General features: G+C 40.2%; 1 protein-coding gene across 9 annotated transcripts in view; it reads right to left on the bottom strand.

The window, feature by feature from the left end:
- The window catches only part of PCDH15 (protocadherin related 15), a 678,253-nt gene that overhangs the window by 95,476 nt on the left and 566,621 nt on the right, over positions 1 to 16,156 (bottom strand). For all 9 annotated transcript variants that reach the window (XR_007376985.1, XM_048944599.1, XM_048944600.1 and 6 more), the window contains 3 exons: positions 15,369 to 15,674; positions 13,826 to 14,050; positions 885 to 1,001 (listed from right to left, as the gene is read on the bottom strand). Coding sequence is in view for 8 of the 9 variants with exons in the window: in XM_048944599.1 (XP_048800556.1) it covers positions 885 to 1,001; positions 13,826 to 14,050; positions 15,369 to 15,674 (648 nt within the window). In the remaining variant the exon portion in view is untranslated. The remainder of the gene's footprint in view (positions 1 to 884; positions 1,002 to 13,825; positions 14,051 to 15,368; positions 15,675 to 16,156) is intronic.

The following is a 16,156-nucleotide window of genomic DNA, read 5'->3' on the forward strand; positions in this document are numbered from 1 at the left end:
GACTTTTTACAAGGGGATACCAGGACTGTCCTTACAGAAACACTGGTTTCGCATTCTGTCCTTGAGTGGTAAATAAATTACTATGAAGCATATTTTGCTAAGCAACAGTTGATCTGTGTCAAAGCACTGCCATCAGCTTTTAATGTGCGTAGCACATTCACTCTGAACACTTCTCCCTGAGGATTATACTCCTCAATATGTGAAACACTAACAATTAAAAATTAAACCTGGCTGGCAGAACATCTTTGGCTTTTATCGTCCTCAGTGTATCATCTGGCCACCAGTGTTCATCAACCTCTGATTACAAAAATTGATATTGCCCTTCAGAATAGCTAACAAGTCAAACATATGTGCTCAGTTCTGTCAATCAACTGCTTCACTAGGGAGCAGCGATAAAAGCCAGTGGCAAGAATAAGCCTCATCCCCAAAACATCACCACACTGTTCAAACAGAGTCCAACAGGGCCAGCTGGTGGGTTGTGCAGTTCCATGTGACCCTGAGCAAAAAATGCAAATCAAGAAAGCAACAGTCTCACAGAGTTGTGTTTTGTTTCCTTGCTAAGCTGCACAACTGTAGAAAAGCCAGCCATGCATGCCATGCTTCCCTATTCCTGTACTTCACCTGTCACTGGGAAGTCAAGAGGTTTCCAAAAATGTTGCTGTCAGAAAGGAGCTGTATCACTGACTTGTCACCTTTGGGAATCATCATTTCACAAATGCAGCCTCCATCCAGAATGACAAAGGCCAGGCTGACAAAAATGTACGAGTTACTGCTTTGTGGAACTCGTAATTATCACCTTTGCTGTTGAGAGGGATAGGTCACTTACAGGGGTTACAGATTTTTCCCTCATGGGTGCGGAGTATTACCAGAACGTTTTTGCTTACCGGAGGATCTTGATCCTCAGCTGAAACAGTAGTGATAACAGTGCCCTTGACAGCATCGGGAGCAACCATTCCTCTGTAGAGCGTCTTGCTAAATACTGGCGAGTAATCATTCATATCCTGCAAAACACAATGAAGAGTTTACTTCTGAAGTTTAAACAAAGCTATAGACACGTTCACAATTGATCCTTCAAACACTACCTGACTGCTCCTTCCTCATTTGGAAACCTATTTGCCATTCACAGCCTCTTTGTAGCTCTCAATTCCATTACTACCATGCAGAAGTAGCACAGAAGGAGCCAAGTTTCAAAGCAACATATTCATATGAGACAGATCAACAGAAGGGAATTCTGCAGGAAAATACAGTCTTACAAGTAAACCAAGCAGAGATTTCCGTGACAGCTGCTTCTCAAGCAGAGGGCCACAACATGGTTTTGCTAAGTTTCTCAAATGAATGAGCTTGCTGTTGCTTGATGGCACGTAACTACAGAGGTGCTGCAAATGCTCACACTGTCTAGTGTGCTATGTTATCATTTAAAACATTCATCCACACCTCATCAGGGGAAATGTCAGTAATAAACGTCTGTGAAGATGAGGAAATCACTGCTACAAATCCATGTAATATGAGGCTGGATAATTAATGCATTATGTTCTGCTGCAGGGTCTGCAATTCAAGGCTTCAAGGCATTGGAAATGCTTTTTTGCTGATTTTTAGATTTTCAAAGAGACAATTGGACCATCAAATTAAAATAAAAAGTGACAAGTAGGCAATTCAAACTAGGAGAGCCTTCTAATGAAAAGATTTCAGAAAAGCATCCGAATTCAAACAAATTAGCATTTCTTTGTGGAATTACAGGCATTGAATCTTTCACTTTCAGTGTCTTGATCTGTTTGCAAGAAGATAATTTGCTTAATCTGAGAATCTAAAACCAAGGACTATTTTACAGGACCAATTTTGCTCCTCTCAACTCTTCAAAGTGATGCCATCTCTTCAGAATTAGCTGTCCTTTGTTTGCTTCTTCTCTCAGAAACACCAGTGCAGAGCAATGTAGTGTTGTGGCTAGAAGCCAACACCACCCAGCAATCCCAGTCTGTAAGGTGCCATTCACAGCCCATTCGACCACAGAGAAAAGATGCAGAATGAGTTTGTTTGAAGTGGACACAAAGGTATCTCTGAAAACCTTGGCAAATGAAATCTCCGTATTAAAAGCAATCTCCAGTATGATACGAGGAATCTCCTACAATGCTACATGCACAGGTATTACGACTGTGTAAATCTGTTTACTTGGGAATGCCATGTTTTGTAGATTCTGGAAGTTTTTCAGTGGGATACACAGACTTTTATAAACAGCACGTGCACAGAGAAGACACCTTCTGTCCTTCCATAAGAATACCCCATCTGGGCTAACAACCCAGTACAATGCTTACAATGACTTGATTTTTCCTGGAATAACCCATCCCTTTATTTGTCTTTAGAACAAAATAAAACAACAAAATCACAACCTCCTCTTTCTCCTGGCCGCCAACCTCCAGCCATACCTGGTCTCTATTCCTCAGTGCAGCAGCACTGGATCACGCTCAGCTGTATGCTCATTGCGGGGGAATCACCGTGATATTTTTGTTATCTTTTGTGTACCTTAGCTCCTGACAGTCTGCAACTTAAAGTGCTGGAAAGGCTAATCCTGTTGAAAGATGATACACTACATGCTCTGCTATAGAAAATGACCAAGCCATTCTACTTACTATATCTGTTTTTCAAGATACATGGATCACCAGAAAATATCCAGGAATACAAAGCGAAACATAAAGTAGAAAGGCAGAAAGCTTTCTGTCCTAACTTACCTTTCCTCTGAGTGGAGCTTTATGCATGACTGTGCCTCATAAGCCCAATCCAAGACAACCAAATAGACACCAAACATTTCAGTCATCCCTAAACAGAACAGCTCCATGTGTTTTTCCTTGTTTCGTCTTGCAGGCAGACAATGTGGATGCAGGCTTTACTGACTGTAATGGCTTCTTTATTCTAGTAGAAGTCCTTGTTCAGTGTGGGGGGTTAAAAAAAAAAAAGAAACAAAAAAAAGACTTCTGGGCTATTTCCCATGCAGCAAGAAGTGGTTTTGTTACAGGTACGTTGGGGCATTTCCTCTGTATGTTATCATCTCCTTCAGCAATTAATGTTTCTCCTCGTATGCACTTACAGGTACCAAAAAGGTCACAAGGAACAAAAAGCACCGAGGATGGACTACCATACAAATCTCATTTTATTAGGAGTATGGGAGGATACCAAACTCCATACTTTAAGATGAACTTAAGAGATCACAAGCACAATCCTCCCAAGCCTTGTGGCCTCTGCAGTTAGACTTCCCCTTGCATCACAGTGGACTTCACAGCGAATGCTGCACAGCACGGAGGACTCTGATACAGAGATAGAACTTTCAAGTTCTCATGACAGAAGAACTCTGGATAAAAATATAACATTTTAGAGCAAGTACTGGGTCTTTGACATGCCTTGAGACCAAGGACATGGACAGACATGCTCTTGCACAGCTTGCACTGAAGATGACCTTATAGATGAAGGCTTCTGCCTAAACTCCACAAGAACTTGACTTTGCATTGGAATGTACGTGGCTTATTGTGCAATCAATAACTACAGGTTAGGGCTGGAGTGGTAATTCACCACAAAGTGATAACAACAAGCAGTGTGTTATTGTGGTGCATGTGCTCCAGTGGTCAAACTGTGCAAACATCTTACAACTATTCACATTCCTTTGCTTCATTCATATAAATCCAGGCTGCTATTGACTATCAAGCACACACAAAAACGTAAATGGAAAATACAGGTAATGTGCTCTATATATCTTGCTTTGAAATACTTGGGCTGTGTATTTTGACAGTAAGGCAGCAGCCACGTATTTATATATAAGTACAAAATTGCCCTTGTGTCACTGCTCATCCAGCCAAAGATTTATTATACTTTTGTGTGCCTTTGTTTACACAAGGACTCAAAGTCAAAGCATAAAGAAAACAAAGCTTTCTCCCTATTACAGTTTCCCTTTACCTAACACTTCTGGCTCTGTATCACATTGCTCATGCTGGGCAGCATGTAAGAGCAATACAGCAGAAGTTTTTGCATCCTTCCCTTTCAGAAAGAGTAAGAATCTAAAGCACAAAGAAAGCACAATATAGGAAGCATACAGACTCCAATACTGTCATTTTTGAGGATTCACATGTGTGAATCCCAAAACTAAATGAAAACGTAAGGAGATTTCTTGATGCCAACTCATTTGTTGTCTCAGACATCACTCTTAACTCCAGCCAACTTCCTTACACTCTGAACAAGACACATCACATTCAAAAAAATCAAAAAGATTTGTGTGAACAAATACTGATTGATCTACAGATATTATGAGAATGATGAACAAAAATGCTGGTGAGCTAAGACACCAGGAATGTCAATGGGGAGAAAAAAACATGGGGGAAGAAAGGCATGGAGAAGCAAATCAATAAGTAATTTAGAAACCATGAAGGCAGTCACCGGCAGTAATGCACTAAAACCAAGCTAGGTGCTCCTCGACAGGTGGTACTGCCAATGTGGGAGGGCAATACACAACCAGTGCAGAAGAAAAAGATCTGCAATACAGCATTCCGAGCACAAAATTAACTTGTAAACTTAAACAGACTTCAGAGATAACAACATACATTAGATTTATGGGGACAATGGAAGATGTTTGTGCTTCACCAAGTTAAGAATGTTTATTCAACATCTGAGTGTAACGTTCTGCTCTTCCTCCAGTTGAGAGAGGGAAGATTTAGGTTGGATGTTCTTTACTATGAGAGTGGTGAGGTGCTGGAACAGCTGCCCAGAGAGGCTGTGGATGCCCTGTCCTTCCCTGGAGGTGTTCAAGGCCAGGTTGGATTGGGCCCTGGGCAGCCTGGGCTGGTATTAAATGTGGAGGTTGGTGGCCCTGGATGTGGCGAGGGGTTGGAGATTCATGATCCTTGGGGTCCCTTCCAACCTGAGCCGTTCTATGATTCTATGATTCTGTGGATTCAAATATCTGCTTTCTTTGCATCATCACTGCCCCTCAGCACTACCCGCAGTACACACAGAGCAGAAGCTAGCCTAGCTCAGCCCATTCTGCACCTCCTCCACCATGGAGCCACGGCTGTTCCTGACAGGCACAAACAGGGAGGGTGCTAATGCTCCTGTGTGACTGTGCATTGGGTTCTACAGATCCATCTGCTAAAGGATATCCAGTTCCATGTATAAAAATAAAACCCTATACTTCAAAAACACACCCTGAGCAGCAAAGCCTGCAATAGTCAAATGTGCCAAGAGCTGCTATGGCAGCACCAAGACATTTGGGCAATTCTTGACATAATTAAAGTGCACCGGGATCTAATGCAAGTGATGGGATCAGGACACAGATCCTGCTCACTCTAGTGAACTACACCTGCAGCTCGTCATTGCCTCTCTATTTCAATTAATGGCAGGCAACATTACAGTGAGAGATTTGACTTATTTGAGCATCATTAATGAAGACTTTCTGAAAAATAATAATAATAAAAAAGAGAAAATGGATTTTGGTAGAAACCTTGTTTTTCATCAGCTTGACACAAACAGAAGTACCGCAAGGTGACACTCCAATATTATTTTATATATTTACACAAATATACATGCACCTACATAAATATATGGATACACATCTGCATCTATCTATCTCAGTCATAATCATCTGTGCTTTAAAAGCCCGTTCATCATGCACAGGAAATCCTGCTGCTGCACTTGACTTCTGCAGCCTGCAGCCCGCAGTGCACTAGGGGGCAGCCCTACCAAGTAGGAGCGAAGCTTCTCCTCCAGTCCTTATAATAAAAATCAACGCTTTACCCTCTTCCAATTTTCTTCTTGTGGAAACAGGCTGACGCCTTTTTTATCTAGTAGTTATTTTGTACAGTTTACAAAATCATCTTGGTGGTTTTTTTTAGCTCTTTTCTTTTTTTTTGGTGTGTGACCTAATTATAATCAGGTATTGATTATTTATTATTTATTAAAACAGCTGCAATTCCATAGTGGCAAAATCCAGTCATTAAGTTGCTGAACAGTTCCAGAGGGATAAACTCCCAAACAAAGGACAGCAAGCTCAGAGGTACTGCTGATGTATCTAGACTACTACGAGTCAGAGGATTTTTACCATCATCAACTGAGTATGAATGCAGGAGTGCCTACTTGTGGGGACTGTGCTACAAACAGTTTTGCACTAAGCTGCTCTTCCTTCTTGTCTCTCTCTTCAGCTCCCAAAGCACAAACCACTGTACTGCAAAACTTCTACAGGTCTACAAAGACACACTTCCTTCTGTTTCCGATCTACTGACAAAATCACTATGGGTTGGCTAGGGAAATTAGCTTTGTAAATATTATATGTTTGTGGTTCGTGAATAATTTCACAAAGGGTTTTAAAGTACATCCGTGGGTTTTTCCTACGACTTTGGGACTGTATTCTTTGATAATAGTTACTGATAGTGAGGTTTCTAGTCATCTGTATCTAAGTGGAAATAAACATGCCCTCACTGTAAAAGTCACAATGACAGAACGGTGTCTGAGCTGATAAATGCATATTAGGCATTTACAGATCCTTTTGCATTCTACCGGCTTTTATAATATGTAATAAATAGGAAAAAAAATGTATTTTAAAAGTGGTTCCTACTTCCACTAAAATTAAATGTACATTAACATAAACCCACTAAGGGAGAGAACAAGGAAGTTTACCTCAAAACATAGCTGATGTCACACTAAAATTTTCATACTTTTCCATTTTTTCTCCAGTTATCAATACACTTAATTTTCTGCTGTCCTTTTGTTTTGAACATCTGTCAACTAAGTCTATGTGCACATTACCAGAGCTGGTGGCTTCCCATCCAAGCTGCCTACAAGCATTCAATAATCAGCAGGGATTTCCAAACACCAGGGATTTTCACAGAAAAACATTCCTCTACTCTCCCCCTTTAAGCTCCTTCTACAAAGCAATTTTTCTTTTTATTTCAATGTACTTGACAACCATTATTCCTCTTGAGTTTCATTATTCCTCTTCAGTTTAGCCAGAAAGATGTTGTTCAATGCAAAGCTCAAAATACTTTATTAAGGAGAATGAAAATCTCCTAAAGCCACAAGATCTCACGGCCCTAAGGGCACCCACAGCCCAGCCTCTCCTGGGCCCCTCCAGCAACTTTGGGTCCAGGACCCTTCATTTCAGCCCCATGGAGGCCTCTGGATTTGGAATCTCAGATTTCAGCACTGAAATAAGTGAGAATTTACACCGTGACTTCAGAAGATTATTCTTACAATAGAGTTATATTTTCCTGAGAGAAAACCTAAATGTTATTCGAATGTAATCTCATTACTAGAAGATTAACTTTTCATTTAAACATCTAGACACTGTCTCCCACAGTATTCCGGAGAAGCTGGCAGCTCGTGGCTTGGACAGGTACATTCTTTGCTGGGTAAAGAATTGGCTGGAGGGCCAGGCACTGAGAGTGGTGGTGAATGGAGTTAAATCCAGCTGATGACATGTCACGAGTGGTGTTGCCCAGGGGTCAGTGCTGGGGCGTGTCCTGCTCAGTATATTCATTGATGACCTGGATGAGAGGATTGAGTGCATCCTCAGTAAGTTAGCAGACAGCATCAAGCTGGGAGGAAGTCAACCTGCCAGGTACACTGGGATTGAAAAAATGCATCTGTTCACTAGACTACAGTCCAACACAAGAAAAAAATAAGCAGTTACATCTTGGAGGCAATGCAAGTCCTTTTTTTTCTTTTTTCTTCAGCCTTCTTGTAAGTGGGCTGCCACTGTGCTGGACTGCCCTATTACACAATGAAAAACATTTTTTTTACATGTTAGAAAGGAAACATTAATTTACATATGTAAATTTGTTGAGAAAGCATTACTAAATTTTATTGTAGACATATAAGAAGCTGGTGACATGTCTGACCTTCACTTATTCACTACTGTATTTCATTTTCATGTATCCTTCATTACCTGCATTCTGACAGCAAATATTCATTATTACTGTTATCATATATTATTATTATTATTATTCTATCTCACCAAAACATAAAATCCTGACAATGATTTACTGCTGATGATGTGCTCATTAGGAACAAGAACCAAGTGAAGCTTCCACTGAAAAGCCAAAAATTATGCTCCTGTGTATCGTAATTCAAAACTTAGCGTGTCAGCAAAACACCAGGGGAGGTGGTTGGGGAAAAGTTCTGCACCAGAGGGTGGTTGGGCATGGAACAGATTGCCCAGACCTTCATGCAGTTGGTGACCACCCAGACCTCCAATTTGTCAAGATCTTTGCAATGCCTCTCTACCTTCAAAGGAGTCGATAGCTCCTCCCAATTCAGTGCCACTTGCAAACTGAGCAATGCACCCAAGTCGCTGGTGAATACATTGAAGAGAACTGGCCTTAAAATTGAGCCTTGCAGAAAGCCACCAGTGACCGGCCACCAGGCTGGTGTAGCCCCATTCACATTGCCCCTATAAGCCTGACCTGTCAAGCCTACTGTTCACCCATCCATCTCATTATGGTTGTGTCTAGATGTATGTTGGGCATTTGGTTCAGAAGAATGCTGTAAGAAACAGTACTGAAAGCTCTACTGAAATGCAAAAAGGTGACACCAATTGGCTTCCCCAGTGCCTCCGCAAAAGTAGGTTTCTCAGGGTACTCTGCAAGTTATCTCCCCAAGCAGTCTCAGGTTTGCTCTCCACATATTCAGGACTGAAGTTTGGGTAGCAGTTCTCCTGCCACCAGGGATTTTTAACCAGACTAGAAGACAGTCACTAAAGGCCACATGACACAGGAGACTCCCTCAGTTTACAAGCAGTAACTCCAGGCAGGCACATACCTAGTTGGTGCGAGCTTTTGCTCTGGCTAATAAAGGATCTTTTGACAGTTAAAAAAAAAAAAAAAAAAGATTGTATGAAATCCCAGATGACTCATTTGTTGCAGACATACTGTTACTAAAAGCAATGACAGAAAAAAAAAAACCAAACAACAAAGCATGGCTCCAATCTTCAATAAAAAAGTGAATCATCTGACACAGTGAAAACAAACCAACTGAGCTCCCAAAGCTCCAACCTCCAATCTCTTTCACAGAGAAGCAGGAGGAGTATTTTAAGTGGCAAATCTTCTCTATTTTGTACTTCTCTTGGAAAATTAATTTGACAGCTGCAGTTTGGGAATTCACCATCCCTTTGGACAAATGGATATAGTCAGGTTTACCACATCTGGAAATTCATTCTGTAATAACAGCCCACTGGGATTAAGGCACAGTAGGAATTACATGAATTGTTTTGCTGGTAGAATTGTAATAGAGCATCACTAGAAACATACAGATCAGTTTTTATTTATTCATGTTGCTTTATCACTTTGAATCACTAGCCAGAGCTAATGGCTGCATTCTACCACATACTCTACTTGAAAAAGTAAAAAGTAATCTTTTCCCAGATTACAGAAGGAAGAAGAAAAAGCAATTATAATAAACAAGAAAGAGACAAACTGATACAAAAAATAACGATGGTACTACTGATAAGTGAAGGTCATAACATGCAAGCTGCTTACAGGCCCCATGATACAAAGATTCTTACCATGTACATTTAGGAATACATTATTCATTTAACAGTAGCATAAAAAGGAAAAAAGTCTTTTTTTTTTTTTCTCTGAAACAGCTCTGCCACCATAGTAAATTCCTAACATAAGCACACCATTTGAACAGTAATGATTCCACTTCTCCCAATACTTGAAAACATTTATATTAGGAGAGGGTGCTTTAAAGTGCAGTATGCACTACAAACACCCTTAGCAGTTAATTCAGCTCTCTCAGACTCCACACAAATGCAAATCTCTGCTGTTAACACGATGAGAGAAATGAGGCCTCAACAGTGACAAAAAAAATTGTCTCTTGGAGTTGCTTGCAATTTTCATTTCTTAAACTACATTTTCAAGACCTACAGAACTCCTTCTAAATTGCATAATTTTATAGATATATTCATATATATATCTACATACACAAAACAAAGTAAGTTTTGTGTTCTTGATTACAGACCAGCCTACAATTATCAATTAACAAAAATGAACGCTTGTGTAATCTCTCCATCCATCCCAAGATAAGACAGTTATGGTGAAAAAATACACAAGCAGCAAGACAAATCTGAAAGCTGAAGAAAAATGAAAAACCTCAGGCTGTGTAAGGCTACCGACAAAGTCGTCTGGCATTTTCTGTTGTTTCTTTTTTGTTGTTTTGCTTTTTTTTTTTTTTTTAATTTGGCAAAAGGAACTCCATGCCACTTACACTATTCCTCTTCAGTCATACCAGAAACAATACAACAGCGCCTGATTTACAAAACAGGAAACCAGAGAAGGAAATTTTGTTTTAAGGAGGCTAATACTACTACTTTCTGGCTAAATACAGCTTTTTAAAGGCACAGTCAGTGCAGGATGCATTTCCTTATTAAACACACAGCTCTTTAATTTACCTTCAATTTCCTCTGTATAAAGAGTTGACGTCATACATTGTAAAGGGCCACTTGGCTGCAGCAGCAGCAGCGAATGTATTTCAACACTGACGTGTAGGTAACAGATTAAGTTGTTTTGCAGTCTGTGCTTTGATCAAGTTCAGGGAAGGTTAATATAAACTATTTGTAACTTGTCACGCCAAAGGCTGAGTGTCTAAAGAAAGTCACAGCATGTATTCACCCTCCTCCCAGCTACAAAGATCTGTGTGATTATGGGTACACTGCACTGCTGCTCATTCACTTTACATCACATAAATAATAGACACCATCAGATGTTGTACATAGTCGGTTAACAGAATCCTATCACAGAGCAAAAAATATAATGCTCCCTATTTAAAGCTGGGCTATGAAAAATGATGATTGTTAGCAGAGGAGAACTGGCCCAAAAAGACTGCATCCCTCACGGTTACATACATTCCCTGCTTGGTTCTCATGTTGCCTTATTGCTGGCTTCTGGTTTTCTCTTAAGACATTTTTTTTGAGTTTGACTTTGCAGACTTACAGAGTTAACAAAGTCTGTAAGCTGCCTAACTGTTGTTATGGGGACTACAATAGACTTGCACTTGGTTTATTTCCTGTGCTGCACTAAAGAAATAGCTCTAATCTAAATAAAGTGAAAGCACATTTACAAGTAAGAAGAACACACCGCACTCCTATTCTGGAGCAGGCAGGTTCAGCAGGAAAGATGCCTGCAGAGCTGTGGCAGGGGGATGTGCATCCCCACACAGAAGCACCCTATCCACACACACAGCTTCTGAGTTGGGAGACTGTCTGGCAAAAATTGCCATTTTTAAAAACCACCGTGATTCCCTGCACAGACGTCTTCACTCAAAAAAATATAAACCACACCCATAAAACAACAAATATGCTCAGCAGGAGTTATTGATTTAGTTCTGCCCTACAGCAACAGCTCAGACCGCAGTTAGGACTGCAGAGGAATAAAAGACCAGATTGTGATCAGACAATGGACAGGTGAGGGTGAGGCTGCTTCATACAGCGTCATTTATGCATTCAAGATCTGAGGCAAGAGTCAGTACCCTGTAAACATCCTCACAAAGCTCCTGATCAGAGATCAGCATCCTCTGTCAGCTTGCCACAATGCGCTGACATTGGCCCTGTACAGTATGAATGCTTCTGTCCTTGAGAGAACTTCAGTTTTGGGCTTTCTCAGCACTGATCTGAACTTTTCATCCCCAGTCAATGCACGTTAGCTCTCTCCCTTCTTATCAAGGGCAGATGAGAACAAACCCAAACTATATTGCAGCATACTGTTACTATTCCATTGCTTCTCACATCTAACAAGCTGCTCTCCTTGTTCTTGTCCAGCTGCTCTAGAATCAGCCATTCAAGTTGTCCTAGAAGTCCTTCTCATCTCAAACAAAGTTCTGATTTCAATTCCTTTCTTTCCCCCCCCAAAAAAATTATGAATTTAAGTAAAGTTCCTCCATAGCCTCAGAATAATCCATTATTTTCTTTCTAGACCTTTGTTCTGATCAAGATTCTAAATTTTTAGCTCCTCTCTGATATGCACCCATTAATGGCCTCTGTCCAACAAAGTGAGATATTAAATAGTTTTTTTCCACAAACCCTTCCCCATCTTGAGAGCCACACATATGAGACCTACACATATTCAGTTATTCAGTTGACAAAATTGATGGATTGAAAGAGTCAGCCCTGTGGGGAGGAAGATAATAGTCAATGCTTTGCTGTTTTTTTCTACCTCTTTTCTTCCTTCTTCCCCTCCTCCTCTTCCTTTCTCATGCAAAATAGAAACTGTTTGTTTTCTTTTTCAGGCCACATTCTGTCCACAACATTGAGACCAAACAGAATTGCAGCTTTTCTCTGAATACATTTCAATTTCAGAATAGCTAATTTAACATCAAAACAAAACTCAATTCTTGCAGAAAATCACTGTGCTTGGTAAAAGGTTCTTCTAGAAAAAATGAAGGTTTGAGCAACTTCCTCCATGGAAATATAAACAAAGGCTAATGGAATGATGTCAAAAGCTATATTTTTCTTTAACTCGCTTGGAAACCACTGGTTCAGAGGGCAGACTAATAGGAAGCAGAAGCAGTGCATCAAAATTTTTGCAAAGACAGAGAGGTACTGTAGAAGCTTTCTTACGTTGCCATCAATGCTAATAATCTGACATATTTGCTGTCCTTAGAATAATACTGAGTGCAGTAGAGATCTACAGAATTACTCAGCATCAGCAATCCATAGCATCTGTAGACACACAGTTAAGCTGAACCACAAACTGATGAATACATGCTGAATACTTTCTGCAGAATTACATTTACACTGAAGTTGCCAGGTATTGAAGTGCACATTTCTGAGCCACACTTTTGCTACAATTTTTGCTTCATAGCTCAAATATCAGACACTAAATTCCCTTCTCTCCCACAGCTGTTGTCCACCAACAAAGAAAAAATAAACAAATAAATACATGAAGCAACCAGACAAAAGGATTTGTCTGACTGTCTCCATAACTGCACCACCATAAACACAAGGGAACGTGCTTTAGAGGATCTAAACTATCCTTGGACATGACCTTTGCCCAAGGAGGTTGTGGATGCCCCATCCCTGGAGGCATTCAAGGCCAGGCTGGATGTGGCTCTGGGCAGCCTGGTCTGGTGGTTGGCGACCCTGCACATAGCAGGGGGTTGGAACTGGATGGTCATTGTGGTCCTTTTCAACCCAGGCCATTCTATGATTCTATGAGTGCATCAACAACAGAAGACTGGTAGAGTGCTACTACCTCTGCCATGAGCACACAGATCCTTACCGAGCAGAAAACCATTATCCCCCTATTACTGGTGAGACAGCAGAAACAGAGGTGATGTAACTCATGGCATAAAAATGATTCATAGCACAAGACCACTGAGTAAGCCTGTTTTTTTGCAGCTCTGTATTTTCAAGTAGCTGAAACTGAAATATAAGACTTAGTGTGCTCCATCAGCATTCAGTACACCTGAATGGTTCATAATATTACAATTTATGAGAGCTTTAAATGAAACGTGATGGTGTCATTTTTGCAAACAATTCCATTAGGTACTTATTTCAATTTTCAGCAGTTCTAAGGGATTAAATGTTTTCATGTTTGTCATCTATTCCTGTACTTCATAGATCTATGAACCAAGATTTAACTATGTAATTGCAAATAGCAAAGCAATGATAGCAGTTATAAAGTGTGTGTTTAACAGAACAAGTTGCTGTCAGAAAAAGGCAGTTTCCCACAAGTGAAAAAGCAAGAAAGCAGAAATACTGCTGCTGTGCTCCTGCGTGTCACTGGGACACCTGTAAGGACTGTGAAGATGTTTTGTAATAAAAAGGAGAGGATGCTGTCAACAGACCAGCTGCTGCTCTTACCTTCACCCTGACTGTGACGGTAGCAAGACCTGGAGGCATAGTGCCCTTGCTGTCAAAGGCTTCCACAAGGAAGGTGAAAGTTGCATCTGTGTCAGAGAATGACTCATAATCCAAGGACTTCAGAAGAGATAACTCGCCTGTATACTTGTTCAGTGCAAAATACTCGAGTGCTTCCTGCGTCCGGATTCGATAGGTAACATTAGAACCAAGATCAACATCTTTCGCCTAGAGCATGCCATACAGAAAAAGAAAAAATACCTCAAAGCAAACAAAATCCATTTTGCAGGAACTGTAAATACATTTTGTTACCTTATTCTAACACTTAATACTACTGCGCAATAATCCACTGGAGGTTATTAAATTAGAACATACTTGCCATGTGAAATGAGCACAGTATTCTGGGCAAGACTCAACACAGGCTTCTGTTCTTGGTCTCTTCTCTGGGCAGCCACTATTGGCCACTGCCAGGTAGAGAATGCTGGGCTAAGCAGATTTTCGACCTTACTTTGTAGAGCAACATTGATGGTTTTATTTCATACCAGTATTTAGACAAAAAATATTAATTTTCATCAGGAGGAATATTATGCAATTTTTTAAGCTGTTCATTTGACTTAAAATTTACCTGCAAACAGCTTCTCATTAAGGTATGCTGACCAAAACATCAGGAGGCTCTTGCCACCTTATGGGAAATGAATCTCAGTTATATTTAGAGAAGTGGCAGAAGGATGAGTTAGAACAATTAACTCTCGCTTGATTATATTTTTCTGGTTTTGTTTTGTATTTTTGTTTTCTTCCTATACAAACAACAAAGAGAAGACAACACTTCAGGTGCCCCCTGCTATCTTAGATGACAAGCTTGATGTGGGGTTGATCACGCTGGAAACAACTACTCAACTCCATTAATTACAAGGGCTGCTCTGAAAATAATGCCTCCTACTTTGCTGTGTTGGCACAAGAAACCAGAGGAGGATGTTGGTAGTATGGCAAGTGCTTGTCTATTGGTGGTGAAAATGCATAGCTGATGGTGGTGACTATGTTGAACAGTAGTGTGTTGTAGCTCTATCAACTAGTGTCATTGTGTGCTTTGCATCTGTTGTAGTTTCCATGGAAACAAAGAGGAGGCATTGCTTTCAAAGCGACCTACATGCAAAGAGAGAGTAGATGTGTAGGTTTATCTTAAATGTTTGAATCCATTGAGACAAAGCTCTATCTTTAACAACCTACACGAAAACCTAGAGCACTGTGATGAGTTTTCAAGGAGAAACTAAAAGCATTTAAAGCATTTTGCAAAACAATATTCCAAAATATGACAGTGGAGTGAAGACAGCATTCTTCAATTTTATAAATAATTGCTCTTATTTCCAGGAGAACCTCAACAAGTTGACATCTAAAGGTCATGAATTTTTTAGTCTAAGTATCACACCTTCCTTGATTTCAGTTTGTTTGTTTTTTTTTTTGTCTCACTGACAAGTTAGGTAACAACATGCATAGTACTGCAGAACATTTACAAAACATTTTCTTCCATTCCGTAACACTTTCTTACCTCTATCTGCAGGAAGACAGTGCCAGGTGGTAGATTTTCAGGAACTGAGACAGTGTAGGAAGCGTTTGTAAAAACAGGGCTGTTGTCATCAATATCCAGTACCTTGATTGCTAAAGTTAGTGTTGAACGGCGAGGGTCCACAGCTCCATCTGTTGCTTCAACAATAAGTTCATAATAGTCTCGTACTTCTCTGTCCAGCTTAACTGCTGTATATATGCTGCCATTTGAAGTGATTCGAAAAAGATTCTTGAAGTTTGCCAGACTGTAATGAACTTGACCGTTAACACCTGCATCCGGGTCTGTAGCCTAAAGAAACAGAAAAAAGTACCAAGTTTTAATGCATATTGCACATTTCTTATGATACGCTGCTATTTGGCTTTTACACGGATGCCAATCACTACAGAATCCATGCTTAGGACAAATGTAGTCAGCTAGAATGGACAGACTCATTAAAAATTTTCATTTTAATTAAGGTTTGTTGTATCTAGTGACGTTTTAATCATTGCTCTCTGAAGAACTACGTTAATTTCAACAGTTTATGTATCATGTTCTTCAAAATCAACATAATCAAATTTCACGCTCAGTCTTGCACGTGCAGAATACGCTGGTGATTGCAATAGATAAACGCTTAGATTTTATCCAGTTGGTATTTGCCCTCCTGAATGGAACTAAGCCTCAGATTTCACATCAGCTAAGCAATTCTGGTTATTGTGTAACTGCCCTGGTAAGGATGGGCACAACTCACTATTCCTAGAGGCACTGGAGCACAATTTCAATGCTGACCAGTT

This window comes from Lagopus muta, chromosome 5 (assembly GCF_023343835.1).
Source record: "Lagopus muta isolate bLagMut1 chromosome 5, bLagMut1 primary, whole genome shotgun sequence".
Lineage (NCBI taxonomy): Eukaryota > Metazoa > Chordata > Aves > Galliformes > Phasianidae > Lagopus > Lagopus muta.